Here is a 27,092-nt window from a genome sequence, read left to right as displayed (position 1 = left end):
TGTCACCAACAGTCACACACGTCACCTGAACTTTACTTTAGTTGTCCCGTAGCTAGTGTGGGGGTTTGCAGACAGGAACAGGCTTGGCTCGGGGCAACAGCTTGTAAAGCAGCCTGTCAATGGTTGCCGATCTTCAAGTTTGCCTTGTAACCAACAGGTTAGCATCAGGCACTTACGGGTCGGGCAGAGGGATGATGTGAGCGGTCAAGTTGGTCCTGCTGAACGGAATCACCAACTTGATCACTCTTCACATACCATTCATCATTCAAGGGTATCAATTACATTAGGTTGTTGGTCTAGTCTTGTGCGAGGTAATCTCTTATTCGCTTCGTCTCCTTCTCCCGCCCAACTCCCACCCACACCTGCCCCTTGGAGTTCTGTCCCGTGAACCCATACCGGACCCTCATGTCCCTCATCTCGACTGTCATGTCCGCCCCGCCCATCTGTCCCGTCTCGGGCGGCATCTGGATGTACCGCGAGTCCCGCACCAGCGTCGACGCGTACCCGAGCACGTCGGGCCCGCTGGCCAGGTGAGTGAAGAAGACGCTGAGGATCCCGCTGGCGCTGAGCGCGATGCACGAGAAGATGCAGAAGCCCATCCACAGCCCCGTGACCGAGTAGACCTCGACCAGGTTGACCACCTCGACCGGCGTTGTCACGTTCCACTTGTCCTTGACCCATATGCTAGTTTTGGTGCTGCCGACGGCTCGAAGATACATCTGGCCCAGGAGTATATACGTGTTTAGCACCTGGCTTAGCCGCAGACTGAGCATCTCTTCATCAATATTGATAAGAGAGTAAGATACGTCGTTGTTCATTGTATCTAGGGCTGGCTCGTCCATGTACTGCAGAGCGAGGTCACAAACTCCAGAGTTTCGTACTGCCGTTGCCAGTGGCATGTATTTAGATATCCACCGAAACACGGCAGGGAACGAGAGGGGGGTGATGGCCTCGGGCGCGTGATGTCTTTGCGAAGGCCTCTGTGCCGTGACGGTGCAGTTCTGCTGGCTGGTCGAGCTCGTCCGTCGGCACGTCACGCGAGACTCGACATACTTTTGTGAGATATCACAGTAAGCTGTAAGGCCGGGTGTGTCCCACATCAGCGCGTTGCTGAGAATGGACTGGAAGTAGAGCTTTGCCGGTTTGACCTCGATCCCTGTCTCGTTCGCAAAGATGGCAGGTCGGGTCCGGGCCGCCTCTGATGGGCTGGAGGGTCGCATGGCCCTCGCCCTTTGCATCAACAGCGTCCTGTTGGCCCAATACACATCGACAAACCTGTTCAGGGCAATGGCCCAGGAACGACGATGTTCGTCCTGGAACGTGTTGTTGAAGCCGTACCAAGTACCGTTCTTGAAAGGCCCTGGCGAGTCCCAGTCGGGCCAGTCAAAGTCGCGGTACTGAGTAACGTCATCCGTCTCAATCACGGTCAAGTTGTAGCATTTGAGGTCAATGTAGCTCGACTCGAGAGAGAAGGTAGTGTTCCCCATCGAGACGTTGGCCACCGGGACGCCAACGAGAGCAGAGTGATGCTCGAGCTTGGGACTCCACGAGACACTCTGCCAGCTATCATTGTCGTGCGACTTGAGGAAGGGGATCTTGACGTTGCCCCAAACGTCCATTGAGTCCGTCTTGATTGACTTGGGCGAAAGGAGGGCAGCGCCAAACATGGTCCCCAAGAATGATAAGAATTCAATGTGGGATTCTGATGGTCCTCCGTCGTTGTGCGAGGGCTGTGATTCAGCATCCGTATCGAAATAAACAACGGTCGAAGCGTGGCCTCGCTCGTCAAGTCGGGAGCCGAACATCCGCAGTATGGACTGCGCGCCCAGGGGGGATACAGCCCAGACCAGTATCAGAGAGACGGCCAGGGGGTTCAAGGTCCGGAGCTGGAACTGGGTGAGGAGAGCACCCCCGACGGTTCGACTGCCCATTAGCTGCTCCAGGGAGCCCAGTGAGGTGCCTCTTTCCAGACTCCATCTTGCTGTCTGGTAGATGAGACGTCCAAATATTGCAGCGAATAGAATGGGAAACAGAGTGGCAAGCTGATACTGTCAGCTCATTGGTCTCGAGATGTGACTGGGGTCAAGAACTTACAACAGTGATGGCATTTTGCCATTGTGCAAATATTTCCTTGTCGACGGAAATCCCATCGAGGCGCAGGACGAGAAAAGAGAAAATAACAAGACCAAACGGCAGCACAATCACGGCGAAATCAGCAGACAGGCCTTGGAGATCCAGTTTCTGCTTCTTAAAAGCATGAAGCTGACCTTTTCCGAGGTCGGTGCTGGAACTATCCATTGAGTCTGTATCGCTGAGCCGGGTGTTGTAGTGACCAGGCTGTCGAAGTTCCGCCTCAGTAAAGCCGGCATTGTTGTCTTGGCTCATCTTGGTTGAGTGTTGTTGACCAAGGTTGGTCTTTGAAGAACTGACAAAGATCACCGATATGAACGGCCCATATCTCGATTTGGTTGGCAGTCGAACGATTAAATCTGTTTAATAAACCAAAAGACCGAAACAGCGATGTTTTCTCACTTTATGAGATCCAAACAATGGTTGTTGGCTCTGTTGGCTCTAAACTAGGAGTCCCTGATCCAAGTTGGGTGTTGTAACGGCGTCTAAACGACATCTCGCATTGGACGAGAGCAGGGCTTCTAAATCCAGAGACTGAGTTGGAACCAACAGTCAATGCTAAGGTTGAATCCAAGCTTCTCAAAATAGGTGGCCAGGGTGCAATTTGTCCGTGAATAGTTTAATTGTTGACAGTTCGTTTTGATCTGGCAAAGAAATGTAGCAGACTCAAATGATTTAGTTGCCCGTATGCCGCGTAATTGCACGCCTGCCGATGGTGAGGAAAGTAGATCCATCAGGCATGTGTTTCTGTCAAGTTGTAGAGCTGCAGGGTTTTGGTACCGGGGTCCAGCTCCAAATGCACAGCTGGGCGCTTAACGAGAGGGCGGCTATGATTCCAGGAACAGAGCATCGATAGCCTATCATTCGGTCAGTGCCTGTTTCCATGGACCAGTTGAACAACTTGGGGAGATTGCGGTCAAACACGCAAATGTCCATTTCCAGGTACTTGGAATTGGGAACCACCATCTTGGCACATGGCCATCTCACAGCCTCTCACCGGGAACGTGAATGACGGCTTTGAAATGTGCCGGGCTTGTTCCAGCACTGATTCCTTTGCTATGCCTCCAGAGAACACAAGTGGGTTGTATGGAGCGCATTCATAGTCCTAAGACTGTGTGGGAGACAATGGGCTTTCTCTCAGCTACGAAGCCATTCCCTAGCACCATAATGCTGATGTGCCAGTTGCAGCACCCCTGTTGGATCCGAGGCTAGGTCAAGCAGGTATCCTTTCTGAGAAGCGGCCTCATCAAATACAGAGATAGAATATAAGAAAGCACTTATGAACTGGAAAGGGGGAACCATTGGAGCTCGCCAATCCGAGATTTAAATCACGCCGTGTGACAACTGGGAAGGTAGAGGTGCTTACCCTAGACACACCGCGTGGTTGAGCGTGGATTGCCGTGAATAGCCTCCTTGCAGGAGTAACCCGAGGTATTTGTCGTCATGAGGCAAAAAATGGTTCCTTCTTGTGCAGAGTCTGGCCCTTTCATGTTGTGTGCTCACACCACTTATTTACACGATACGATGACCGTCACGGAGTATCCGTACGCACATCAGACAAGGCGTGGCTGAGATGGACGCCGCCTCACACATTGATTGAGTGGAGTGGAGAGCAGAGGTAACAAGGGCGTGCAGATCGAGCAGCCTCAGCCTCTCTTTCATCCTCTCTCTTTCACATTCATTTCCGTGACGCGAATAGCAGATTTGACTCTTGCATCGCATCACAGTTGGACCTCCCCAACAATTATTCCATTTACTGTGTTGATGACCCCCGCCCACTCAGTCAATCAATACAAGCGACATCGCCTCCACATTCAATACTTAGCTCCCTCCACTTCTAGCGGCCCCGACCCATATCACTCTAGACCCTCGGCCCCCCGGACTTGACCTTGGATTATCCCGCGCGCGTCCGTCAACTTGTTTGAGGACAACACCACGAGAGGAGGAGGAGGAGCCTTGAAGCTCGTCATCGGTTTGTCTTTGTGTCTGTCAAAGCTGTACATCCACTATTGTTGCCCATCATGGCGGCTTCTGGTCTCATCGACCCGACCAAGACGGGCAACTATCCCGTCATCCTCGGTGATGCTCTCCTGGGCAAGGCTTCGGACGGCATCTTTACCGGTATTCGATGTATGTCCATCTGGATCTTCCCCAGAGACCTTCCTGTGCTAAACTATACAGATAACCACAAGCCAACACTCTCGTCTCCCTCCGCCCCAAACCTGGCCCGCCTGAAGCCCTCCGTCCACGGCAAGACGGCCTCATACGACCTCAGCTACACCGACAACGACGAAAAGTACGCATTCACCGGCACGAGAAACCTCGACAGCAACCAGTATGTTCTCTACTTTGACGCGAGCCGCGAAGCCTTCATCCTCGACCGCGTCGATTCCACCTTCAACATGAACGTCACACGACTCCCTGACAACTCGGACCCCGACAGCCTGCGCCGTCAGTTCCCTCACATCGACAGCAACACCGGCGCTGCGCCAAAGGCAGCACCCGCAAAGAACGAAAAGACGGCCGAGAAGCCGGCAGCAAAGGCCCGCAAGCCCGCTGCGCCGAAGAAGGAGGCCAAGCGCAAGGTCGAGAAGAAGCAGGCTCCTAAGAATATTGAGCTCTCCCTGCCTATGCCCATGCCCGCTCAACCAGAGAAGAAGAAGGAAGAACCCAAGCGACGTGCGCCGCCACCAGAGGAAGAGGACGAGGAGGATGACGATGACGACGGTGGTCTCCTTGTCGAATACCCCGGGGCCGACACGAGCAACAACCGCAGGACCGACTTCTCTCCCGCCTTCCCGTCTGTCCGTCGCTTTGACGAGTTCATGGATCAGCGAGAATCAGAAGGCGACGACGCCGACGGAGAGGAGGATGACGACCCCGATTTCGACTTTAAGCTGCCCAGCCCCGTCAACAACCAGATACAGCGACATAACGAGCCGGAGCCTATGGAAGTTGACTACGGAAACCAAGAAGCCGAAGATTCCGAGGACGACCTTGCTAAGGACCTGGAGAATGCGTTTGAGAACTTTGAGAACAGCCAGCAGGAGAGCCCCGACGGCGATGAGAGCGAGATCAGTGAAGAAGACTAGAGAGATTTCTCATGTCGATGAGAGCAGCTTGATGAATCTGCGGCTTGCGACTTTTTTTGGACGGCGCCTTTTTGTTGGAAAGACTTGGAATACACACGGCGTTGTCTGGGCCAGAGTTTGATGAGCCACTTGTCAAGGGAAAAAAAAGAAGTCCTAGTTGGACTCGGCGTTGGAGCGAGAATAATGACGTTTATTTTTTACATGGCATGAGAACATGTACGGGGGTTGTTTTATTTTGATTTGATACCACCAGCGCCGGGACTAAACTGCTTGTCCAACACTCTGCCGCAACTATGTAGACACGAGAATATAACATGTCTTTTGAAGAAACCATTACTTAATCAATCCTCTCAGCTCCTGCACCCTCATTATCTTGCTTCCACTTCTCCCCTCGAAGATGATCCGTGGCGCCCTCAATCTCATCCTCGCACCAGAGATGCACCTCGGCGTGCGCCAGCAGCTTCCCCCAGCGCTTCAGCACCTCCTTGTCGAGCGTGCCGACAGACATGCTGATGGTGTCCGCGTCCTCGCTGCGCCAGAAGAGCCAGCTCCCGCAGGCGGTGCAGAACCCGCGCGCGCAACCCTCGGTGGCGTGGTACCGCGAGAGCGTCGTCTGCGAGGTGAATGCGACGCTGGAGGCTGGTAGCTGGTGGAGGTAGGCGATGAGGGAGCCGCCGTTCTTGCGGCACTGGGAACACTGGCATGTCGAGCACTAGAAGGAAGCTGTCAGCTTATGAGCTTTGGAGAGAGAGGGAGAGACGTGCGCTTCTCTTCCAGTCGTGGCTAGCTGGGAAGGTCACTGTGTATCGGACAGAACCGCAGAGACATCCGCCTGATACAGTCGTGGGATATTCCTCTGAAGCCATCTCTGAATAGTCCATGCAAGAAAATGTATATCAAAGGGTTGAATATATGTCCAAGACGTCAATATTGCACGAGCGAGAGTGGTGATGATATGATGATGGAGGTTAGAGTTTTGTTCATGTGAGAAGAGTAACCCCTCTTCTACGTTTATATAGACGCGTTGTGGATGCCCATGTCAACGACGCCTTTGCTCTATTTCTAATCCCACCGCTGTCTGTCTGCGTTGATAAATTGTCGCGTCACTATCATGACATCGAAGGGCGTGAGTGCGGGCACCCGCAGATCTCCCCCACGTCTTGGTATTGTATATAACATGTCTCCAACACCGCCATAGCTCTTGAGAATATAAGCTGTAGGATGACCCTGGGATTAAATTGCCTCCCATTTCGCAATCCAGCCGACACTCTCGCCTGCGTTGCGAACTATACACAGCCGCCCTTCTTTAGGGTCCTGCTCTATTCCGTCCAGAACCTTCTCAGCGGCGATGGATCCAATCGCCATGCCGTGACCCTCGCTGAGACTGAATGACCCAGTGGTAACAAAACCAATGAGGTCCTCTGCGTTGGGAACGAGTGGGTGGCCGTTCATGTCGGATTGGTTTGCTGGTTCGGAAGAATACGGCCTCGGTTTGGAGATGAGTTCGCGCGCAAGGACACGCTTCAACGAGTCCAAATCACGAGGCTTTGACGACTTGGAAGCCTTGCTCTTGGGAGTTGTAGAGGACGGAACGCGGGCGAGCCATTGGGAACGGATATCACGCGGGAGAGAAGAGTGTGATGTGGACTCCGGGGGGATGGTAGCCGGGACCTCGGCTTCAGATGAGGGTGGGATGATTGTTGGAGGAGGAGGGAGACGGTAGATGCGAGCGCATGGTGTTACAACGCCGCGGGAGAGTAGAGTGATTCGGACGGCGACGAGTGCTTTTGCTGGTATCGTGGTATGTCGAGGGATCTCAAGGAGCTGCTTGAACGAGTCCTTGGAGATCTGTTGTAGCCCATAAAGGTCTGATGACTTCTTCTGTGTCGACTCTTGTGTAGACTCATCTCGGTCAATGTCCATGGAATCTTCAGTCTGATGATTCGTGGGACTAGCTCCACGCCGTGCCTTGGTCGACTTGAACAACAACTCAAAGTTGCTGGCAAAGCCATCTCCAATCTCGCCCTTCCTCCCTCCACCCAGATCCAACGACTCCCACGCCACCCTCTTGCTTTTTGGCCGCCTCTCCCAAGCAGCCTTTCGCTTCCTCCGCTCCTCAAGCTCCCACTCAGCACCGGCTGCCGTCCCGGGAAAATCACCCGGGAACCAAGGCTGGCCGCGTTCGAAAGCGACCTGACGAATCTCGTCCATCCCGGCGAACCGTGGATTGCCCCCTGACGAGAGGGGGTAATGCACTAGGCTGTACCAGATCGGCTGGATGCACTTCCAGGGGGCAAGGAGAGTCCATGTGCCCTGGGTTTGAGTACCTGTGCCAGTACGTGACGCCAGGAGTGTGACAGGGATGGGAGGATCGTCTGCTGTTGGCTTCAGCAGAGATCCAGGGGTTTTTTTCGTCTTTCGTCGATCAATATTTTTCTGTGAGGGGAGCAGCAACGCGCGATGGCGGACATCTCTGTCAAAGATAGCATATGGCACTAGGTTCTCCTCTGCTGGCCAAGCCGCAATCTTTTCAAGAAGTAGTAGCTGCGCGTCTGCATCATCAGGGACCTCCAGCCGCCTGGGAGGATACCTAAGACGAGGGTCTTGGACTGGGAAGCTGAGGACAGAACCAGCCGGTAGTGTTGCTGCGTTGCTAAGTCCAGAGAGACCTCGGAAGAGCTCCGCGTGCTGATCTTTTGCCTTGTCTTTCGAAGGATAAGGTGTTAGCACGGAGAGCAGAGCCTCAGTCGAGCCAGGACCAGTGAGATCAATGCTGCCAATCTCGAACCTGAGATCCTCGATATAGAGTCGGGGGTTCTCCTGTTTGATCAGTTGCAGCAGTTCGTTGAAGAGCTCGAGAAAAGCGGAGGGATGGATGCGCAGAAACACTTGTCTCTGCTTCTTTTGAGGTTCTTGAACCTCAGTCTGTGTTGATGGCTCGGGGTTCCAGAGAATTGTGCATGGACCGATGACTTGTCGCCCTGTGTTGATCTTTCGACTCAAGATGCCCGCCCACGATCGGGTTCCCAGTCTCCATTTTCTGCCCTTCTCGTTCCAACATGAGTCTTGAACAACCCCAACTCGTTTGAGCACCCTTTCTATCCCAACTGAGTTTCCGTATAATCCAATAGTGCCCATGTAACTCATCTCCCATACCACGGCGCCCCTGTCACCCTGCGCTCGATGAGTTGGTCGGCATATCTTTTCGTTTGGTGTCAACGGTATAGCGAACCGCCAAAGGGGATTTAGAGGGTCCGTCATGCGCGCTCTCTTGGCGTGCCATGCATGTGTGGGCAGCCAAGTCTTGTTCAGTTGTCGTTTTCGAAACTTGGCCATTGGTTTTGGGGGCTCGTTGAGCTCGTTTCTTCGAATCTTGGGTCTCGGCGCTCGTCCTACCACAACCAATTCACTTCCGGGGGTTTCGTCTTGCCCATTCTCCTTAGCCTTTTCTAACGCAGCCCTTCGCTTTCTTGCTGCCAATATTCCTAATCGTCGCGCCGTCTCTGCTCGTATCCGTCCCCGAGTTGTTCTAGGTTTCCTCCTCCTGGCTTCTACCTTTGGCGTATTATCCTCGTTCATCTCCTTTTGCGCGCGCGATCTCAGCCTGCGTGGAACTCGCTTCGGGTTGTGACTAGCCGTGCGACGGCGCAAACCTCGAGGAACCTTTTGGAAGGCGCGGCTGCTGCCCACGGCCTTGGACGTGGCCATGCTCTGCTCGAGAGACCGAATCTCGAACTCGTGGGCGGCCACAAAGGCCTGGAGGTCGAGTTCTCCATCCTTGAGTGCGGCGTCGGCGGGCTGGGCGGGAATGTTGCGTGCGATGTGAACCTTGGAGCGCTTCTGGGCAAAGTTGTCGCTACGGGCATTGGGAGCTGGGGCGTCGGCCTTTCGCTTCTTGGCGCCTTGCCCAGATGAGCCTACGGTGGCAGAGCCAGGAGCCATCGCGAGACTATCGGGCCGTGTCGTGTAGAAAGGGTTGGATGAGATGTCAAATGGTGGTAGGAGAGGACGCGAAATGATGCACGACAGAAAATAAAGCTTTATCGATAAGCTCCATCAAGGATGCGCTTCGTGCCCCTCCAACCCACCGCGAATCGACTCGCGACTCACGACATTTTTGCCCAAAAGAGAAACATTAAGTATATTCTTCTTGTCTCGAAGTTTTATCCGTCATTGGGTATTGAAAATAGTGTTCTCAGCCTTTCCTTGAAATCGCTGTGGTGAAGGGGTCCAATCAGTTGTCCGCCCAACGATGCCTTCATTGACAGGCCATAAGGAGAACCAGTGTCCCACAACTCATAGAATGGGATATGCACTGCCAAGAAGCTGGGCGACGAGATGTGCAAACAACGCGACAGCCGCAATCACTTGAATAACAAGACTATGATGATCTCTGCAAGTGGGATCGAATCATTCGTATTGAGTGCTATACCTGTACCTATACCAAACCCCTAACGCTCCCTTTCCGTGATGAGATCGCTCTCTATACCCCCAATAAGGTTCCCATAACTCCTATCCGTTTCTAATACCCCAAACTTCGCTGACCTGACTACCCACCCGCGCCCTATCCTTTGCCCAAGTGTCCCTACCGACTATACCAAACGCCCAATACCGAAGAAAGGCGTCAGATGAGTCTGATAATGCGTTGCATCTCGACTCGTGAGGCCTTGAACCTCTCCTTCTGCCTCAGTCTGCAACGCTGTAGTGTCTTCTCACAGTCTCGGCCAGCTGCCCTGGAGGTTGACACTTGGAGCATAGCCTGTGGCCCCTAGAACGACGTCAATATGCAGGCTCGACGCGGTTGAAGGCGTAAAAATGCAGATGTAGTGGAGAGCGCACCAGAACTCGGGCGGATCTACAACGTTGGGCGTGCAAGGCTTCTCGTTCCTCTCATAGTTTCGACACCACTTTCGAACGACCCAGGCATGGTGTCTGCATCGAAACTCGACCTAAGAGAGTTGTCAGTATATGATAAACGAGAACATGTAGTCGAAAGTATCGAGGTATGACCTACATAGAAGTAATCGCACATTGTCAAATAATATCACTCTCAACAACAAACAAAGCTTCAATGGATGACGATCGTTCTTCTTTCTCGCCTGATAAATCTTTGCTCATTCCACCTTTTGTTTCCTCCCCCCTTCCCCTTCTACCTCCTCGCAGCAAGCAGCAGCAGCCGCCCCCGAAAGTGCAGATATGCCCAGGCATGGGCTGCGCGGTGAGACGGGCTTCGAGGTCACCGGGGGGGAAAAAGAGGGCACATCACACTCCCCTCCCCGGGGCCTCAAATTGCTTCTGCCCGGAGCGCCATTCGAGACCAAGCGATGCAACATGCAACGGTTGGCAAGGACGCGGCAGACGAATCGGGAAATGTTGTCTGAGAAAACATCAGCCCTGAGTGCGGGTCGAGTTTTCTCTTCCCCCGTGGGGAGAGGAAACGGTCTCTTTTTTGCTGTGACTGTGACGTCTTTTGCTGGGATTGCTCGAGTATCTACAATGGCAGGGGATTGTTTAAACGAGGTCAGATCATGCGAGAAGAGAGGAAATCTCTTGATCTTTACTTGGACATTGTAGTGGTTGATCTTGTTGATCAGGCTGCAATTCTCAACGTCCGTTATTCAGCTCACCACGGTCTCGGCTGATTCACCAGGCTGAGTGAGACTGCTGTCTCGAGCGCCGGGTATCTCTTGTCTCTGAGCTTCATTGCTTCTGCCAAGGTCAAACAAGCATACCAGCAACCATGTTTTTCCCCAATCCTTCTGACCCCCCGGTCATGGATGAAACAGAGCGAACCGGTGGCGGATCACAGGATCAGATCGAGAAGATGACCCGCATATGGCTTGAGTCCAAGGGAGAGGCTCGGTTTTGTTTTCCAGTGGAGCCCAGCCGCTAAGACACAACCTCAGCCCCCTGTGGCTTCCGCCGGCAGGGGCCTTCTCTTCACCTGTGGCGCTGCAGCTCGCAGGGGGTCCGTCCCCCTAAAGCAAGCCCGTTGCAGGTAGGTGCTGTCCATCCCGTCTGTCATCGTGATGGAATTACATGTGATGATAACCTCATGCACCTACAGTTCATCCTCTCACCCACTCGCGCCGCACCGTCGCATCGCCCACCCCAATACAACGTCCCCTCGGCTAAATCCCTAGATCCCATCTTAACTCCATCCCACGTGAAATAAACCCGCCGTCGTCAGCGGCCCATCAGATAGCGGCGATAGGGCACCGCACAGTTCGGGCGAGCTCCGGCGGCCACTAGAGTTGGCATCGTCGTCGTCTGCCAAACCCAGAGCGGCCGCGCCAGCAAGGAAGGATGTCCTCTTTAAGTAAGGACCCTCCCTCTCCGCGTTTATCATGACGCTACCCTCTCTTTTTTCTCTGTTTGTCTTTCTGAGCCTCTGTGGGGGGCTGGTCGCGTTTGTCAACCTCATTTCTGCTGAGATGCGACAAACTGTGCATGGTGCCACCAGTTGGAAGCCGTCTTTAGCTTAAGTGAGCTTGGCTTACTCTGACTTGGAGAATTCTCTTGGACACAAGATGAAATGAGAGACATTGCTTGCTAACATGGACTTTCTCAAACCTCAAGTTGGCAAGGCTCGAAAGGTGAGTGACGTCTCATCTCCACCTTCAAGAATGAACTCATGCTGACACTCACCAGCCTAAATTTGAGCTTCATCTCAAGGTACATCTTCCTCCATAGCAGCTCAACGAGGAATCCTAGCTCACCTATTTAGATCTACGACCTCAACAATGTCCCTCTCGTCTCGGGCCAGTCCTTCATCAAATGGAACCTCGCCCACTCCATGAACGCCGAGCACCGCGGCCGCACCGCAAAGTGCCCCATCGCCAACCATAGGGTCGACTACAGCTTCGTCACCCTCGTGCCTTCTATCCGCATCTCCATAGACCGTAACAACAACCTCGCCGAGTGTCCCATCGAGTTCGAGGTGATCCAGGAGTTTGGCATCTCCGAAAAGATGACCCTTGGCGTCGTCCGCCTCAACCTCAGCGAGTACGTCGAGGAGAGTGAAGCTTTTGGCAAGGATGTTGCGTCGCCTGGTCGTATGCGCAGCGGCAGTATTGGTGTCAGCCCAACTAGGAGCGCGACAGGGCGTCCCCGCCGCGATTCAGATGTCGTCGAAGATGGCATCGTGAGGAGGTATCTCATGCAGGAAAGCAAGGTCAACAGTACCTTGAAGATCGGCATTCTTATGGTTCAAGTTGATGGCGAGCGCAGCTACGTTGCTCCTCCTCTCAAGACGGCCCCCGTGTTTGGCGGTATCGGCGGCATCATGGGCGAGTCAGTAGAGGATGACGCTGGACGTATGTTAACCCCTTGATCTCGTGCCCCTGGCTTGACTGACATGCCTTTGTAGCTGTCCCCAGCATTTCAAAGTCACGAGATACCGCCGAGCTCCATGATCTCTACCGCAGCGTCCTCGCCGCCTCATGGTGCCGTCAGCCCTCGGAGCTGTCGGCTGAGGAAGTCATTGAGGACATATTCAGCGGCGGTAATGGCTGGAAGACCAAACCCCAAAACGCCTCACCAGACACAGATGGTGATGATGATTATGACGACGATTTGGACCACCGCGATACTCTTCGTCCTCGTGATGCCCGTCGTGTAACTCACCTCAACGTACATCACCATCATGGCACATCTCCCACCACGGCCTCCTCACCAACCCACGCTCAGCCTAATCACGGCCCAGTCGGCTCCTCCCATCGACGTTCGTCCAGCAACTCGAGTGATAGAAGCTTCTCGACTGTCACCGTGACGCCTGCCAACCGGCGCAAGGGGGTGCGCATCCACGAGCTTGACCACTCTCGCAGCCTCGCAAGCATGGCCTCCACCATGTCGCTCAGCAGTGACGTCCTCCGCGAAGTGGGATTTAAGGGGACCCGTGAGGTGAGGGAGGATGACGTTCGAAACGACCTCGTCGCCTGGAGGATGCCGGGTGATCCACAGGTCATGTAGACGATGGGTATTGGGAGTTTGGACGGATGGACACTGGGTATAAATCGCGTTGGAGAACATAATTTTAACTGTACCATTATCAACAAAGGAGTACAGCATTGATTAAAATCATGACTTTTTTGAAATCTTGAATCGTTTCATTCATCCCTGGCGTTCCCAATTTAACGGAACTCCCTCTATCTGTGTCATCTAGATTCTACCAATAAAACCCGTACTTTTTGTCGTGTTAAAAGACGTCCATTCCATCCATCCTCTCTCTAGTTATATACCCATTCGTGAAAACAAAGGAATCATGGCGCATGTGTTGATGTTGGGCTATTTTTGCTGATAAAGCCGTTCCCCTGTTTACAGGCCCTGGATGTTTCCTCGCACACCGCCCTTGCCGCCAACCTCGCGGATGGCCACGGTGACGCCGAGGTCGGCCAGGACGTTAATCGTGACCTCGACCTTGCCGTCGGCCTTGACGCCCTTGAGGGCGGCCTCAGCGAGGAGGTTGCCGATCTTCCACACCTTCTCGCGCTTCTCCTCCTCCTCCTCATCCGAGTCAAAGTCGGAGTCGTCATCAGAGTCCTTCTCACCGTCCTCCTCGGCCTTGGCCTTGGGCTCGGGCTTGGTTACCTTGATGTGAGTGCCACCCTCGACGACCTTGATGATCACATCACCGCCTTCCTTAGGAGCGGGGATGCGGACAACACGTCGAGCAGGGGCAGCGGTCTCGGCGGGGATGATAGGGGTGAAGACGTCCTCACCATCGGCACCAACGGTGATGACACCGATGGCGTTGGAGATGTGCTTGACGGTGGTGACGGCGGGGTGAGTGGACTGCTCAATGTCGGCAGCCTCGTACTCCTGGATGAGCGAGGCCTGGAGAGCAGCACCACGGGCCTGGAGCTCGGAGGGGTTGATGGCGGTGGCGGAGGTAGCGGGGGCCAGGATGTTGGTGGTCTCGGGGAAGATACCGCGGAGGTTGTTGGCGATACGGGGAGTGTGAGAAGTGCCACCAGACAGGATGACCTCGTCGATATCGAGGACGTCGAGGCCGGCCTTCTTGACAACACCCTCGATGAGGCGGTTGAAGCCCTCAAACACCTTGCGGCCAACCATCTCGTATCGTATCCTGTTGATGGTGACAGAGAAGTCGAAGCCGTCCGCCAGACTCTCCACGCTGAACTGAGCGTTGCTGCCCAGGCTCAGGGCTCGCTTGGTAGCCTCAGACTCGAGTCGGAGCTTGGCGAGACTGCGGGCGTTCTCTCGAGGGTCGACGTTGTGCTTCTTCTGGAACTCCTTGGCGAAGTGGTCCATGAGAGCCTGGTCCAGGTGGACACCGGCGTAGTCGTAGTCGTGGGCAGTGGCCAGGATGGTGTACATGCCGCCGCGCGAGGCGACAACGGCAACATCAGAGCGGGTTCCACCAAGGTCGGCAACGACAATGATCTTGTCCTCGACGGTAGCCTCGGGGCGAGCGTCGTAGGCCAGGACGGCGGCAACGGGGTCGGAGATGAGCTGGAGAACCTCGATGCCGGCATTGTTGGCGGCCTGGATCAGGGCCTCTCGCTGCTTCTCAGAGAAGTTGGTGGGAACGGTGATCACGGCAGAGGTGACCTTCTTGCCCAGGTAGTCGGAGGCAGAGCCGACGAGGCGTCGCAGGTATCGGGTAGCGGCCTCAGAGATGGAGACGGTGGAAGTCTCCTCGTTGTCCTTGTCCTTGACAGTGAAAACGACAGAGCCGGCAGCATCCTGGGGGTGGGCAGAAGCGTGGGAGTGGGTAGGGTCGATGGCCTTGAACCTGGGCGCTTTGAGTTAGTATGGCTTCTACAGGCTCGATACAATGGCAAAGGCGTACTCTTGACCAAGGAAGTCTCGGAAGTTGGCGATGGTGTTGTCGGGGTTGCGGACGAGGAAGCTCTTGGCCTGGCCACCATAGTACTCGTCGCCATCAACGTAGGAGAGGGCGGTAGGAATCTGTCGGTCTGTTCAAAGAACAGTTAGCTACCAGTCTCAAGCGCACAATATAGAATGCAATTAATCAGTCTCAAGACATACCGCCGTCCTCGTTGGCAATAACCTCAGCCTTGTCGTCAACAGTAAAGGCAATAGAACTGTTGGAGTTGCCAAAGGTGATACCGATGGCGACTCGGTCGCCAGGCTCAGGGCCCGGCTTGGCACCCGCGTTGTCACTCATGTGGTCGGCTCGAGGAGATATCGTCGAAAGAAGAGGAAGGCGTAAAAAAGACCGGGTCGTCTTTTTTTTTTGCTCGTCGTCGACTTTGAGGGTTGTTGTGAGTGAAGTTTTGGTTGGCGATGGTGGTGGTAGTGGGGTTTCTTTTCCCTCAGGGAAAAAAACTGCCCGCTAAATCGCTAATCGCCCACATTTTTCTGGTGGCAGCCGAGTACGTACCGCTCTTATCGTTATCAGTGCCCCACCACGAACCCGTCCTCATGTTTTCTACCGTTGCGAGGCTGTCTGAGGCTGTCGCATTGAGAACTCCCCTTTGACTATCACTTCAACATCGAGCCTTCCACAGCAGGATACGCCCAAAATGGCCTCTGAAGCTGTATTCGTGCTGCCAGGCGACAACATTGATCCGTCTCATATCCCCTCACATCCTAAGAAGCCTCTCCGTCTTGGCCCCGGCTTGCGCCATGTTCCGCCCAACGACATCGTTCCTACAATCGCCGGCCAGCTCGTCACAGACCGACAGAAGAATGCAATCCGGGTAGAGAATGCTCGAGGAAGGGTAAGAAATACCTCGACGTCCAAAAGACGCCGGAAATCCGAGCTAATCGTCTTCAGTATACCCCCCGTGTCGGTGAACTCGTCATCGGAACCGTCCAGCGCAGCGCCGCAGAGATCTTCTACGTAACCCTCTCCGACTACACCGCTCCTGCTCTCCTCCCGCAGCTCTCCTTCGAGGGCGCAACAAAAAAGACCCGTCCCCAGCTCGTCCCTGGTGCTCTCGTCTACGCGCGCGTCGCTCTCGCCAACCGCCACATGGACCCAGAAATCGAGTGTGTGTCGTCTTCAACGGGCAAGGCCGACGGGCTAGGACCTCTGACCGGCGGTATGCTCTTTAACGTGTCACTCGGAATGGCTCGGCGTCTTATGATGCCAAAGAGCGTGCAAGAAGGCCGCATCGCGGTCCTGGAGGAATTGGGCGCTGCAGGACTACAGTTTGAGACAGCAACAGGACGGAACGGCAAGTTCTGGGTCGACAGTGAAAGCACAAAGACGGTTATCGCAGTGGGTAGAGCAGTACAAGAGACGGACGAGAAGAGGTTAGACGTGGAAGATCAAAAGAAGCTTGTCAGGAAGATCATCAAGGAGCTGAGCTAGACACACGCATATGGGGAAACTTGTTGCCAGTTTGGCTGTTCTTATCAATTCCTCAGTTGTACAAGGCTGTACCAAAATAGATACCCGAGAACGAATACTCCTGGTCCGTCTTCTATTAGACAGACGGTCCTTTCTTCCATTGCCCAAACGCCCTTGTCCTACACGTCGGTCTGACGCTTCTTTTTTGGTGGACCGGTAGCCTCCAATACCCATAGACGCTGTGTTGTAACGAGAGTAAGAATCAAGTCGCTCTAAGAAAACAATAAAGTCAAGTAAGTGGTGGCCCAGGACAAGGCTTGATATCCGGATAACCTCTCCGTTCTCGCCCAAAGCCCTAGCCATGCAAAGTTCTAATAGCAATCCAACGCCAGCCGTCCACGTTCGTTCTTTTTGAACAAGTTTTTGTTCCTGTCGGTAAAAATTAATCCTCGAAAACATCTCCGAGCCTTCAATACAACCGTCCCCAAGGATACAGCAATTCACTTTCAGCGCTGCTGGCCAGAGGAAACGGGTCAAAAAGCCTGTCCTACACACCACTCATCTCATAGTCGACCTCTTCGGGCTCTGGTAGGTTGATGGGCGCCACGTTGTGAATCTTGGTCATATGTCGTTTCCAATTGTCTTTGCGAGGGAACCCCTTGCCGCCTTGCTTAGAGTAGTCGCAGCCTGGTACAGAGCAATGGAACTTCTTCTTCTTTTCGTGGCGATCGTTGATGTGTCGCTGAAGATGAGTCTTGGTTCCAAATCCCTTGGGACAGTTAGGGTAAGGACATTTGTGATCCCTTGTGTGATATCGCTGATGGTGCCTGATGAAGGTTAGTTGGCTCGTCGCCACTACGGAGCGCAATACACTTACTTGAGCTTATGCGGCTGGTCAAACACCTGGTGGCATCCAGGCTCATCGCACGCATAGGCACCGTTCCTGGGGGACAAGTTGGTCGCGCCGTTCCTCGGTGAGACACTGTGTTGGTAGTCGGATGAATTGGCCACCGAGTTGGGGGATGGTGTATCAAGCTGCGTAGCAGGAGTGTTCAAAGTCGAGGCATTGGTAGAGGCGGGCCCCGGCTGAGGAGTAGAGGCATCAGAGGGATAACTGGCGTGTCGGGAGTTGAGGTCAGGCATAGGACTTAGATGAGAGTGTGAGGGAATCTCGTCCATCTGCACATCTTGCACCTCGATAGGCTCCTGCTTAAGTACCGACTCGTTCTGCGTGGGTGTAGGCGACTGGATGATCGGGAGGGGTTGAGGATTGTTAGGAGGCAGCGTCAACGGAGAGGGCGAGTCTGTGGGCTCTTCTCGATGCGATGGACCTTCTGGCATAGGCGACGCTTCTGGCAAAGGGCCGGGGTTCGGTGATGATTGAGCCATGTACATCTGGTAGTCTGTTCGATGCCATACCTCGCTTTCAGTCGAGGCTGGCATAATATCCATAGGGTTCACAGTACCAGGAGCGGGATTAGTAGGCGGGGATTGAGACGCATTGAACTTGAAGGTGGTCGGCGGGGAGTCTGGGGGAGTTTGCACAGCCCCCTTGGGCAGGGTAGACGGCAGAACAATCGGGGAGCCAAGAGCCTGGCCAGAGGGCACTGGCAACGACTCGCCGGCCGGGGGTGTTATTTCGGTCGGAGATTCAGTGGGATCGCCTGCAGTTGTGATTCGTTGCAAAGGAGCATCGTGAGTAGATCGAGGCATATTGGGCGCGTTCTCAGGAACCTCGGCGAGTGAAAGCGATGTTGGCGAACCCATGGACTGATCTCGAGTGCTCTTGCGACTAAACATGAGCTTCAAGTTGTGCCGTAAAGAGCTACTTCGTGATAGAGTGCGTTGGGGTTGAGCGATAGGCTCAGGCTCCGTGAACATGCCGAATGCTTCTGATGGTATCGATGGGCTGTAGTAGTCGGCATTTGTTCCGCTGAGGACGCCATTATGGGCATCGCCAATGGATTGGGGCATGTACTCTCCATCGTAAGTGTCGAATGGGGTTGATCGGGGTATTGAGTCGTTGGCAACCTGGACGTCGCTGGGGCCGAAGGCAGGAGCTATGTTGGTGTCGAGCCGAGGCGCGTAGCCTGGATGAGCTTGAGCTTGAGCTTGAGCTTGTCCGTTGGGTTGTGTTAGACCATCATGAGGACCCCAGGGCAGGTCCTTGACCGAACCATCTTCCAGTCCACCACGGGTGAGCTCCCTTGAGGGCTTAAACGAGTCCTGCGAGGATACATGACGTTGGTCGTCGACAGCGGTGCCGCCCGAGGTTGGAACCTCAGCCGTCTCAGGGTCGCAAATACCAGAAGCGAGTTGCTTTCTCCGTCGTCGGATGCGTCGAATGACAAAGGGATAGAGGCAGAGGGCGACGAGAAAAACGCCTACGACGACACCGACGACGACGCCGGCGATGCCTCCTTTGCTGAGGCCGCGCTTAGCCAAGGCTCCCCTCGCAACAAGATGATCCATCACATGGCGCTTCCTCCAACTTGGACCTGGCAAAGCTTCCATCGAATCGAAACCCGCCGAGGTCGAGGGCGCGCGCGTGGCGAATGCGGAAATCGGATCGGGGCCCAGCAACAGCAGGCAAGAGCTTGCGGAAGCTGGTGTTTGTGGTTGAGAAAGTCGAATGCTGATAGCTCTCGGTACTCGTGTGCTGGATTGGATTGGATTGACGGGCGGGGCGGCAGGCGCTGTTAGGTGGTTTGGGGGTCTTGGGAGGCCGCCGCCGCTCTCTATGCTCGGCGACAGAGGAGAAGAGAAATGGGGCCCGTCCTCTGGCGAGAGGCTCGTGCTTTCCCGAAGGGTTTGGGGATGGGAAAGGAAGCAAGACAGGGGAAAGGGGGATATAAGTTTACAGACTCATGGCATCATGGGGAGAAAGGAAGAGATGCATGAGGTGAGAGGCCTACGAAGCATGGCACGACCAAGTAAAATCCGGGGGCGGTCGGTCGTCAGCAGGGCAAGCGCCGCCGCAGCGAAGCAGGAGCACCCGCACCGCACCGCACCGCAGCGCCGCACCTTCACCAATGCCCAGCTTTTTTTTATCGCGCCTTCTAACCAACCGGTCTCTCTTCAGGGCCCTTTCTCAGCCTCCCAACCACTGCAGAGACGGGGCCGAGCTGCTGAACACAGACGCGTCGTGATTGGACTCTTGGGTGAAGTGGGCCCTGCTTCCCGGGCGGCGGGCACCCGAAAACCCCGTTAGGTCGGGTCTGAGCCACACTTGCCCAAAACTGCTCCTTCTCTCTTCACTCCACGCCCCCCCGCGTGTCTGGCGTGTAAATGTTTCCACTCGGCTTTGATTCCCTGACGAGATGATACGAGAGAAGAGGTTGGTTTCGTGAGCTCGCTCTGGGCACGTGGAGAAGAGCGCGGAGCACCGAGCTGAGTGTCCATTGTATCCCTGTCTGCTCAGAAAATAAGCAAATAAGCGCTACCAAAAGCTTGACTCCGACTTAGCTACTGGCCTGAGCTGCTGCGACACTGATGGATTCGCTGCGGGTTTGGTTTTACGGTGGAAGCAATCAACTGTTGCAGCACAAAATATCGGCCCGTCCGTGATTTCACGACTGCCGACGATGACGCTCACCCAATGAGCAACATATCTCGCGGGCTTTTATCCAGTCTTGGCTACCTTATATGTCACTCTAATATTCGTGGTCCTGGATCCCCGACTTCCCGATATCGACCTACGATGCGCTGCCACACCTGCAATGCAACTCTTGGCCACGGATTGCTAGCCCTACGAGGCCAGGCCCATCTCTTGGTTCCTTTGCTTGAACGCGACTTCTCGGTCATCCGTCAATTGACATTTGGATCCGTCATAGTCTCGGCTGACCGCATCACGTATCTGTGAGGCGTTGGCCCGATGCTGTCATCCCCCAACGACACCCAATCGCACATATCCGCGTGGTGATCGTACGGATATCGACGAGATGCCCTCATCTTTGCTCGCAATGATTTAATCCGACCTATAGTTGGTATGATATTGCTCAAGTTTTGATGGTCAATGGATCGCCATAGTCAATGGATCGCCACTTCGCGCAAGTTGTCTTGTTCTAGACCTCACATCAACGTCTGGGGCATCAAAACTTCTCTGGCCCAGCAACATCCGGATTATCCAGAGGTCGTCGCGCCGGATCGGGTTCTTCTTATCTGCCCGGTCAACGTCAAACAATACGCGGACCGAGATGCACCAAAAGAAGCGGATTTGACACCAATCTCGCTATGTGACATGCCAACCAGGCCATCTTTAGCAAGTCCTCCGTTGCCCCTATTATTGCCATGTGAAAATCATGTTGAAAGAAGACCCGAGCTCGTTCAAGGCTTACTTACTACGTATTGCAAAACCCTTGAATCCCCTCTCAAAGTCACCCACGTCCACTTATTAGCCTCAAACATGTTTCGACACCATCTTGGTGTCGAGGCCGAGGCTGCGCCACAGCCACCGATCTGCAATTGACACACATCTCGACCTCCACGTCCCCTTGTCCCACTGGATCCCTCGTGCAGCAAAGTGATACCCTTGTCTTGGCGTGCCCTCGTGCGTTTGGGGGCCATAATCTCGCCTCGCTCTCCCATGAAACATCCTTGGACCTCCGGCCTCTCCGTTGGTGTCTCCATTGTGCGTCTTGTCTTGTCCAGGCTTGGCTCCAACGCAACGCAACCGACACAAAGCTAAGCCTCGGATGCCTCTCATTGAGGCCTCATGGTAATTGTCTCTTCACGATACTGGCCAGCAGCTAATTCTCCGAACCCTACCCAGTCGCGTGCCATCAAGACGGGTCTTCCCCACTACCGCGCCCTGTCTCCAAGTGGCGTGGCCTCCAATGAAAGCCCCCCTGCGTTAGGAAGCGCGTAGCCTTTAAGTTAGCTGCCGACACAGCACCACCTCAACTTTGTTCCAACATCAAAGCATTCATTGTGAGTGCGATGTCCTGTTATTCAGACAATACTGGATTCTTTCGATCAAGGACATACATGCCTCTGTCTATCAAACTCGTGCTCTCAACCATTATAGAAAAAAACAAAGCCAACTTGCGAAATCAGCCAACCAACCAAACCAAACTGATCAGACAATTCATCGCCATTCTCCATGCCATCCACATCCACAACCATCCACAGCCATTCTCGATCCTCCTGATCACTTCTCAACATTGATTGAAAATAGCCTGTTATCCGCCACGGCCTGATCCCAGATCTTGGAAGTGTACTCAGCTCGAACAGGTCGGCCTCGGTTCGTACGCCAAGTCATCTGGTAGTGCATTACAATCACCTCAGCCTGTCGGGCTCTGCTGATTGCGACATTAAGTCGCTGTGGTTCATTCATGAAGCCGGCCTTCGTGGTTCGGACCATGTCGAGAAACACAACATCTGCCTGGTTCCCCTGGGCTTTGTCGACAGTCATAACCTCGACTCGCTCCTGCCATTCGGCGGGCCACTGTTTGACCTCTGCCAAGTACTGGCGCATCGCGGTGCTGTAAGGCACCTGAACCATGATGGTCCCAGGCTTTGTCGAGTCTGTCAGGCTCTTGAACTCGGAGTCCGTCAACAGCTTCTTGACTTCGCCGACAACCCAGTTGTGATGAGCGGGGTTCCAGAAGCTGCTTCGGTGGGTTTCTTCTCGGCTCTGTGCCAGAGAGATGACGGCTCGATTCTCGTTCAGATTCTTCTTGCCCTCGCCCAACTTTTCTAGATATCCCTTGAGGTATTGCACAGTGGCGGGATACTTCTCGGCCTCGGTGTAACCGGACTTCATCTGACCATCATAGAATAGAGTGGATGGAAGCTTGTGTAGGTTCCCAAATGCACGCTTGTTCACCAACAACTTGCTGTTGATGGCGCCCACCATATATGCCCGGGCCATGAGGCTCACTCGCATCTGCTCAGCATGAGGGTTGAACTTGAGTCCCTTCTTCTCGGCATCACGTCGATCGCCGCTCTTGACAAATGGTCGGGTTTGTTTGACATCACCGGTAAGAATCCAGGCGATTGGCTCGAAGAAAGCGATTGGAATCAGTGTAGTAAGCTCTCGGGCATGAGGAGCCTCGTCGATAAACACCACGTCGGGTCGGAAGAGCTTTGAAAAGTTGCCGTAAGCTGCAACAGGTGTAGTGGCAATGAAGTCTGTCTGTGCAAGAACGGCACGGTACAGCATCGAGACTTGGCTTCGAAGTGACTTCCAATCGTTGTTGCTCAACACCTCACCGTCATCCATTCTTGCCAAAACCTTCTTCAAAGGTGTGAAGCAGTCGTGCTGGTGCTTGGCGTAGTAATCCCACGCCTCCTCATCTAGCGTCGGGGCTTTGTTGAGGTTTCGCTCCACGTTGGTGTGTTTGGCGAGACTTGCAGTTGTCAAGAACTTCTTGGTAAAGTCCGGCTCCGAGCTAGAATCACCGTCCTTGTCAGATCCAGATCCGTTCAGCTTTGCGCTGTTTCGCATCTCGTACGGCCATCCGTGCATACGAACAATGCGGAGCTTCAGTCCTGCAGCTTTGCAGAGGTTGTAGTAACGATCCGCCGCATCGTCGACAGTCTTGTTCAGGTCCACCACAAAGAGGATAGGACTGTGTCGCTTCTTGGATCCAGGGCGGCGCTTGGACTGAATCATGGCGGAGACAACCATGTTCCACTCAGTCTTTCCAGCTCCTGGGCATCCATTGACGAAGTAGAGGCCGTTGGGGATCTTGGTCAAGCCGTCAAAGGCGGCACGATGGTCCGCGTTGAATCCCTTGAAGCGTTGAACGATGAGATCTGGAATCCGATGGCCTGGGTACAAAGGATTCTTGAGGTGAGGAAATACTTCGTGAAGGTTGTAGTGAGTCCTGAATGGGGTCTTAAGATCCAGGATCATCTCAAAGGCAGCCTTCGCCTTGGCCGACAGCTGTCGCTCTTCCAGTCGCGGCTCTTCAATAAATCGTCGCATAGCAGCGAGCTCGGCCTCATAAGTATTGCAGAACGTATCCCAGGTAATGGTGATGGTCTGACGGGATGCCTCACTCAACTTGAGATTTTGAAAGTCATCAAGGGAAGAGACGGACTGCATTGTGCCCATAAGATCGAGTTCAATGTGTTCTCCATCTTTATCTTCCCATGATCGAGGTACGTCGACCTTGAAGGCAGCACATCTGGAGACGGCTGAATCCGGGAGATCCTTGGCGTCTTCGTAAGGGTTGGGGATTCGCGTCGCATGAAGATGAACTAGGGAGAACACTCCATTGGCGTTCTCAATGGTGACATCCATGTCCACAGTGAAATGGTCAGCCATAGCAGGGAAGATCATGTCGTCAGTCATCTTGGGGGCCTTGACAAGGAACAACCAAGACTTGGCAAACGATGTCGTGAGGCCAGGGATAGGAGCTAGAGGCCAAGCCTGAAATGGTGTGCGCTGTTGGTTGAATCGCTTCAGGACAGCCTCTTCGTTTTGCATTTCAATCATGGTTCCCTCCTCGTGTCGCCAGACATAGAGATCTGTGACGGGGAACGTATGCATAGGAGCGATGGTCTGCGCATCCAAAGTTAGCGACCGAGAAACTCTAGCAGAATCATGCGCTTCTTTGCTTGCCTTCTCAGAGACCCGCTGGGTCACAGTAGCCACGACGGACATTGTGAAAGTAGAAGAAAGATGTCGAAGATGGTAAGAGAGGTCAAAGACGGTATGAGAAGCGAAGACAATATGCCTGCTTCTCGATGATATCGCGTCGCCCGATGACAGAAGGGCAGGCCGCAGTAGAGGGGGAGGAAAAGAGACTGGTGCCTAAGCAAACACCGAGAGAAGACGGACAATGGGGAGAAAGAATAAAGAGAAGAGAAGATGAAGTCAGATGAAGATGAATCTCTTGTCGTCTCGAGTGCGTTCAGCCAGCTCGATGGAGCGATAATCGACTGATGTTGAAAGCGTGAGAAGCTGTAGATAAGAAATCCTGAAGTTCTGACTGGTGTGAGGGAGGGAAAGAGGAAAGAAAGGCAGGAGGGGGGGAGGAGGGGACTTTATGTTCAAACGAGGAAGGCGGTTTGCACTGCCGTTTGCGCGTAGGCTGCCACTGTCAACACTGTCAAGGGCCTCAACACTGCCAAAGTCATGCAGGTGAGGAAAAGTCTGAGGAGAGTTCTGAGGAATGCCTTCCATCGCCTTCGAGGCAGTGAATCACTGCTTGTTGAGAGGAGGGGTGCATGCACGCGTGCCCCTGAGAGGCACTCGGCGAAGGTGAAAAACGGTGTCTGGTGATAATTCACGGTCGTTGTCAGGTCAACAGCAAAGGTAAAATTGAAAAATCAATCAAATACTTTTCATGACAGCTATCTACGGGCTTCTTGCCTTTACTCGTAGCTTCCGTCGGCCTATGAACGTGTGCCAAATACCATACTCATGCTCAACCCTGCCTCTCAACAGATGGCCATCATTCTGTATCCTAGAATGGGCCTCCCAAACACTGACATGCAGATGAGATACCGCATCGAACATCGTGGAAAAAGGTCAAGCCAGTAGCTTTCCATCTCCGTGATCCCAATTGAGGGGAGTTGTTGGGGATTAGGTCAGGTCAATGACCGCACTCCCAGCCCGCCAATCGGTTCTAGCACCTTCGTTTCTGTCCACAGCCATCATACTCCCTTCCATCATCTCTGGCGAATGGTGAACTTCATCTTCAGAAGCGTCGGTCAGGTTGGTCGTAGAATCGGTGTCGTCATCGTCGATGAGGATGGCATCTTGGCCGTCGTCGTACGGTAGCATGCCATCTTCCTTCAGAAGCCACTGTTCGATGTGCTTGTAGAGGACGCGGACCGTGTTGGGAGGGAAAGCGTTTCCAATCTGTCTCTTGATGGACGTCATGGTTCCAAGGAATTGATGGCTTTTAGGGAAACCTTGGAGACTCGCATACTCTCGCAGAGTCAGGTTGCGTGTGCCGTCCGGATAGTAGAAGTCGCCTCCACGGGTGGTGATGGTTCCAGCAAGGCGATTCGGGTCGTATGGAGCTCTTCGGGGTTCGTAATATCTCACGTTGTCAAGATCATGAAGATCATCGCCTGGTCGAATGCCTCGAATGGCCTTGCCAATGCTGTTGTAGGGCAACAAGCCGGCTTCTGGACCGTGAGTAGGCTGAGGGAATGGAGGAAGTTGCTCTCCTGGAGCGGCGGCAATGAGAATCAGACGCTTTCGGTCCTGCGCTGCGCCCCAAGTGCAGAGTTTGATAACTCTCCATCGCACCGAGTAGCCATGCTGCGTGAAGTCGGCGAGAAAGGAGTAGAAGTATTCGGCGTGACGGTGATGAGTGAGGCCAAAGGTTTGCTCGACGGTGATGATACGCGGTCTGAGTTTCTTGAGCAACTGGTTGCAGCTGTAGAGAGCAAAAATGTTGTCATCGTCTTGGGCCGACGCGTGGGTGTGGGCAGGCGAGAAGAACTGGCATGGAGGGGAGAAGTGGAGGACATCGACACGCATGTGTTGATTGTCGAACGAGAGAAACTCATCAAGAGACATCTTGAAGAGACGAGTGTCGGGGAAGTTTGTTTCGTATGTGTCCCAAACTTCTGGAGCTTTGTCGATTGCGTATTGGATTTTGAATCCCGCCATCAGAGCTCCTCGCGAGACTCCGCCCGCACCTGAACAAGAGTCGAAAACAGTGTACTTCTGGCCCTTGGCTCGGATCTTCTTTTTCTTGATCCCGTTATCGTCATCAAGGTTGATACAGCCCTGTTGGGAATTGAAACTTGGCGCCCACGATCCTCCTTTGACTCTGGTGCCTCGCCATTGGTTGCTGAGGACTTCCTCAGAGATTCGATACCGTGGTTCGAGAACTTCGGACTCGTGAACGCGAACAAAGGCTTCCTCGGTCTGTCTCTTTCGGCTCCCTTGTCCGGTGAAATAGACCTCCAGCTTCTAACGGCAGGTCAAGTGGGTAGACTGCTTCTCTGGGCGGCGTCTTGCCTCTGAGTGCTCAGGATGGAAGGTGGTCCGGTTGAAGCGGGGATAAAGGGTGTTGGTGGTGAGAAGGGGATAAGGTTTGATGACAGAGGATGGGTTGATATCGACAAACTCTTCAGATGCACTTGGATCATCTTGGTTGTAGTAAAGCATCATGCAAACCTCGTGAGCCTTTCTAGGGAGCTTGCCCCAAGCTGAACGAAGTCTGGTGAAAGGGATGCCGCGGATCTTGATTTCACCGGAGGATGTGCACTGAACCACAATCTTGACGAGGACGAATTGGACAAGGTAGTCTCCAGAGTCGAACTCGTGGACTTGGAGAAACGTCCCAGGCTGGATGGTGTAGTTGGCCACCCGCACTTTTTCAAGTGCAAATTCGTCGTCATTGAGAAGATGGTGGCCTGAGGTTCTCAAGTCGACTGTGAGGTCAATCACTTCCTCAGTCGTCGTTCCGAAAATTGGTGGTGACTCGTCAGTGATGGTGCAGGACGAGTCCCGCCGCTGGCGGCCACCAGACCCGGATGGCCTCTCGGTGAGGAAGCAAACCTCGTCATCTTGCTCAAGGTTAATGTAGGATGCCGGCATCCTTTCGATGAGGAGCCAAGGTGAACCCAAGGCAGAGAGAGTGATGGAGTCTAGATTGTTGAGTTAACCGACT

General features: G+C 53.9%; 10 protein-coding genes across 10 annotated transcripts; 3 read left to right on the top strand and 7 right to left on the bottom strand.

Moving 5' to 3' along the window:
- Positions 1-296: 296 nt before the first annotated feature.
- NCS57_00425400 (uncharacterized protein) lies at positions 297-2,385 on the bottom strand (the record flags this gene model as incomplete). The annotated part of the gene is made up of 2 exons (XM_053054222.1): positions 297-2,042; positions 2,095-2,385. The coding sequence occupies 2 exons, from the start codon at positions 2,383-2,385 to the stop codon at positions 297-299; spliced, it is 2,037 nt and encodes a 678-aa protein (XP_052916382.1).
- Positions 2,386-4,151: 1,766 nt separating this feature from the next.
- Positions 4,152-5,222, top strand: NCS57_00425300 (EAF domain-containing protein; the record flags this gene model as incomplete). The annotated part of the gene is made up of 2 exons (XM_053054221.1): positions 4,152-4,260; positions 4,312-5,222. 2 exons carry the CDS (start codon positions 4,152-4,154, stop codon positions 5,220-5,222), a joined length of 1,020 nt encoding a protein of 339 aa, XP_052916381.1.
- Positions 5,223-5,559: 337 nt separating this feature from the next.
- Positions 5,560-6,088, bottom strand: NCS57_00425200 (CENP-V/GFA domain-containing protein; the record flags this gene model as incomplete). The annotated part of the gene is made up of 2 exons (XM_053054220.1): positions 5,560-5,934; positions 5,987-6,088. The coding sequence occupies 2 exons, from the start codon at positions 6,086-6,088 to the stop codon at positions 5,560-5,562; spliced, it is 477 nt and encodes a 158-aa protein (XP_052916380.1).
- Positions 6,089-6,455: 367 nt separating this feature from the next.
- Positions 6,456-9,164, bottom strand: NCS57_00425100 (uncharacterized protein; the record flags this gene model as incomplete). The annotated part of the gene is made up of 1 exon (XM_053054219.1): positions 6,456-9,164. One exon carries the CDS (start codon positions 9,162-9,164, stop codon positions 6,456-6,458), a length of 2,709 nt encoding a protein of 902 aa, XP_052916379.1.
- A 2,615-nt stretch (positions 9,165-11,779) lies between these two features.
- Positions 11,780-13,193, top strand: NCS57_00425000 (C2 NT-type domain-containing protein; the record flags this gene model as incomplete). Its single annotated transcript, XM_053054218.1, has 4 exons — positions 11,780-11,818; positions 11,874-11,897; positions 11,950-12,538; positions 12,592-13,193. 4 exons carry the CDS (start codon positions 11,780-11,782, stop codon positions 13,191-13,193), a joined length of 1,254 nt encoding a protein of 417 aa, XP_052916378.1.
- A 345-nt stretch (positions 13,194-13,538) lies between these two features.
- NCS57_00424900 (uncharacterized protein) lies at positions 13,539-15,468 on the bottom strand (the record flags this gene model as incomplete). Its single annotated transcript, XM_053054217.1, has 3 exons — positions 15,237-15,468; positions 15,037-15,163; positions 13,539-14,979 (listed from the first exon to the last, which is right to left on the bottom strand). The coding sequence occupies exons 1-3, from the start codon at positions 15,373-15,375 to the stop codon at positions 13,539-13,541; spliced, it is 1,707 nt and encodes a 568-aa protein (XP_052916377.1). The 5' UTR covers positions 15,376-15,468.
- A 265-nt stretch (positions 15,469-15,733) lies between these two features.
- Positions 15,734-16,527, top strand: NCS57_00424800 (Ribosomal RNA-processing protein 40; the record flags this gene model as incomplete). Its single annotated transcript, XM_053054216.1, has 2 exons — positions 15,734-15,931; positions 15,988-16,527. 2 exons carry the CDS (start codon positions 15,734-15,736, stop codon positions 16,525-16,527), a joined length of 738 nt encoding a protein of 245 aa, XP_052916376.1.
- A 526-nt stretch (positions 16,528-17,053) lies between these two features.
- NCS57_00424700 (uncharacterized protein) lies at positions 17,054-19,020 on the bottom strand (the record flags this gene model as incomplete). Its single annotated transcript, XM_053054215.1, has 2 exons — positions 17,054-17,333; positions 17,384-19,020. 2 exons carry the CDS (start codon positions 19,018-19,020, stop codon positions 17,054-17,056), a joined length of 1,917 nt encoding a protein of 638 aa, XP_052916375.1.
- Positions 19,021-21,655: 2,635 nt separating this feature from the next.
- Positions 21,656-24,118, bottom strand: NCS57_00424600 (uncharacterized protein; the record flags this gene model as incomplete). Its single annotated transcript, XM_053054214.1, has 1 exon — positions 21,656-24,118. The coding sequence occupies one exon, from the start codon at positions 24,116-24,118 to the stop codon at positions 21,656-21,658; it is 2,463 nt and encodes an 820-aa protein (XP_052916374.1).
- A 924-nt stretch (positions 24,119-25,042) lies between these two features.
- On the bottom strand, positions 25,043-27,019 carry NCS57_00424500 (uncharacterized protein; the record flags this gene model as incomplete). Its single annotated transcript, XM_053054213.1, has 2 exons — positions 25,043-26,389; positions 26,438-27,019. 2 exons carry the CDS (start codon positions 27,017-27,019, stop codon positions 25,043-25,045), a joined length of 1,929 nt encoding a protein of 642 aa, XP_052916373.1.
- Between the last annotated feature and the right edge of the window lie 73 nt (positions 27,020-27,092).

This window comes from Fusarium keratoplasticum, chromosome 3, assembly GCF_025433545.1.
Source record: "Fusarium keratoplasticum isolate Fu6.1 chromosome 3, whole genome shotgun sequence".
Classification (NCBI taxonomy): Eukaryota; Fungi; Ascomycota; class Sordariomycetes; order Hypocreales; family Nectriaceae; genus Fusarium; species Fusarium keratoplasticum.
This window is presented reverse-complemented; position numbering and strand designations above follow the sequence as displayed.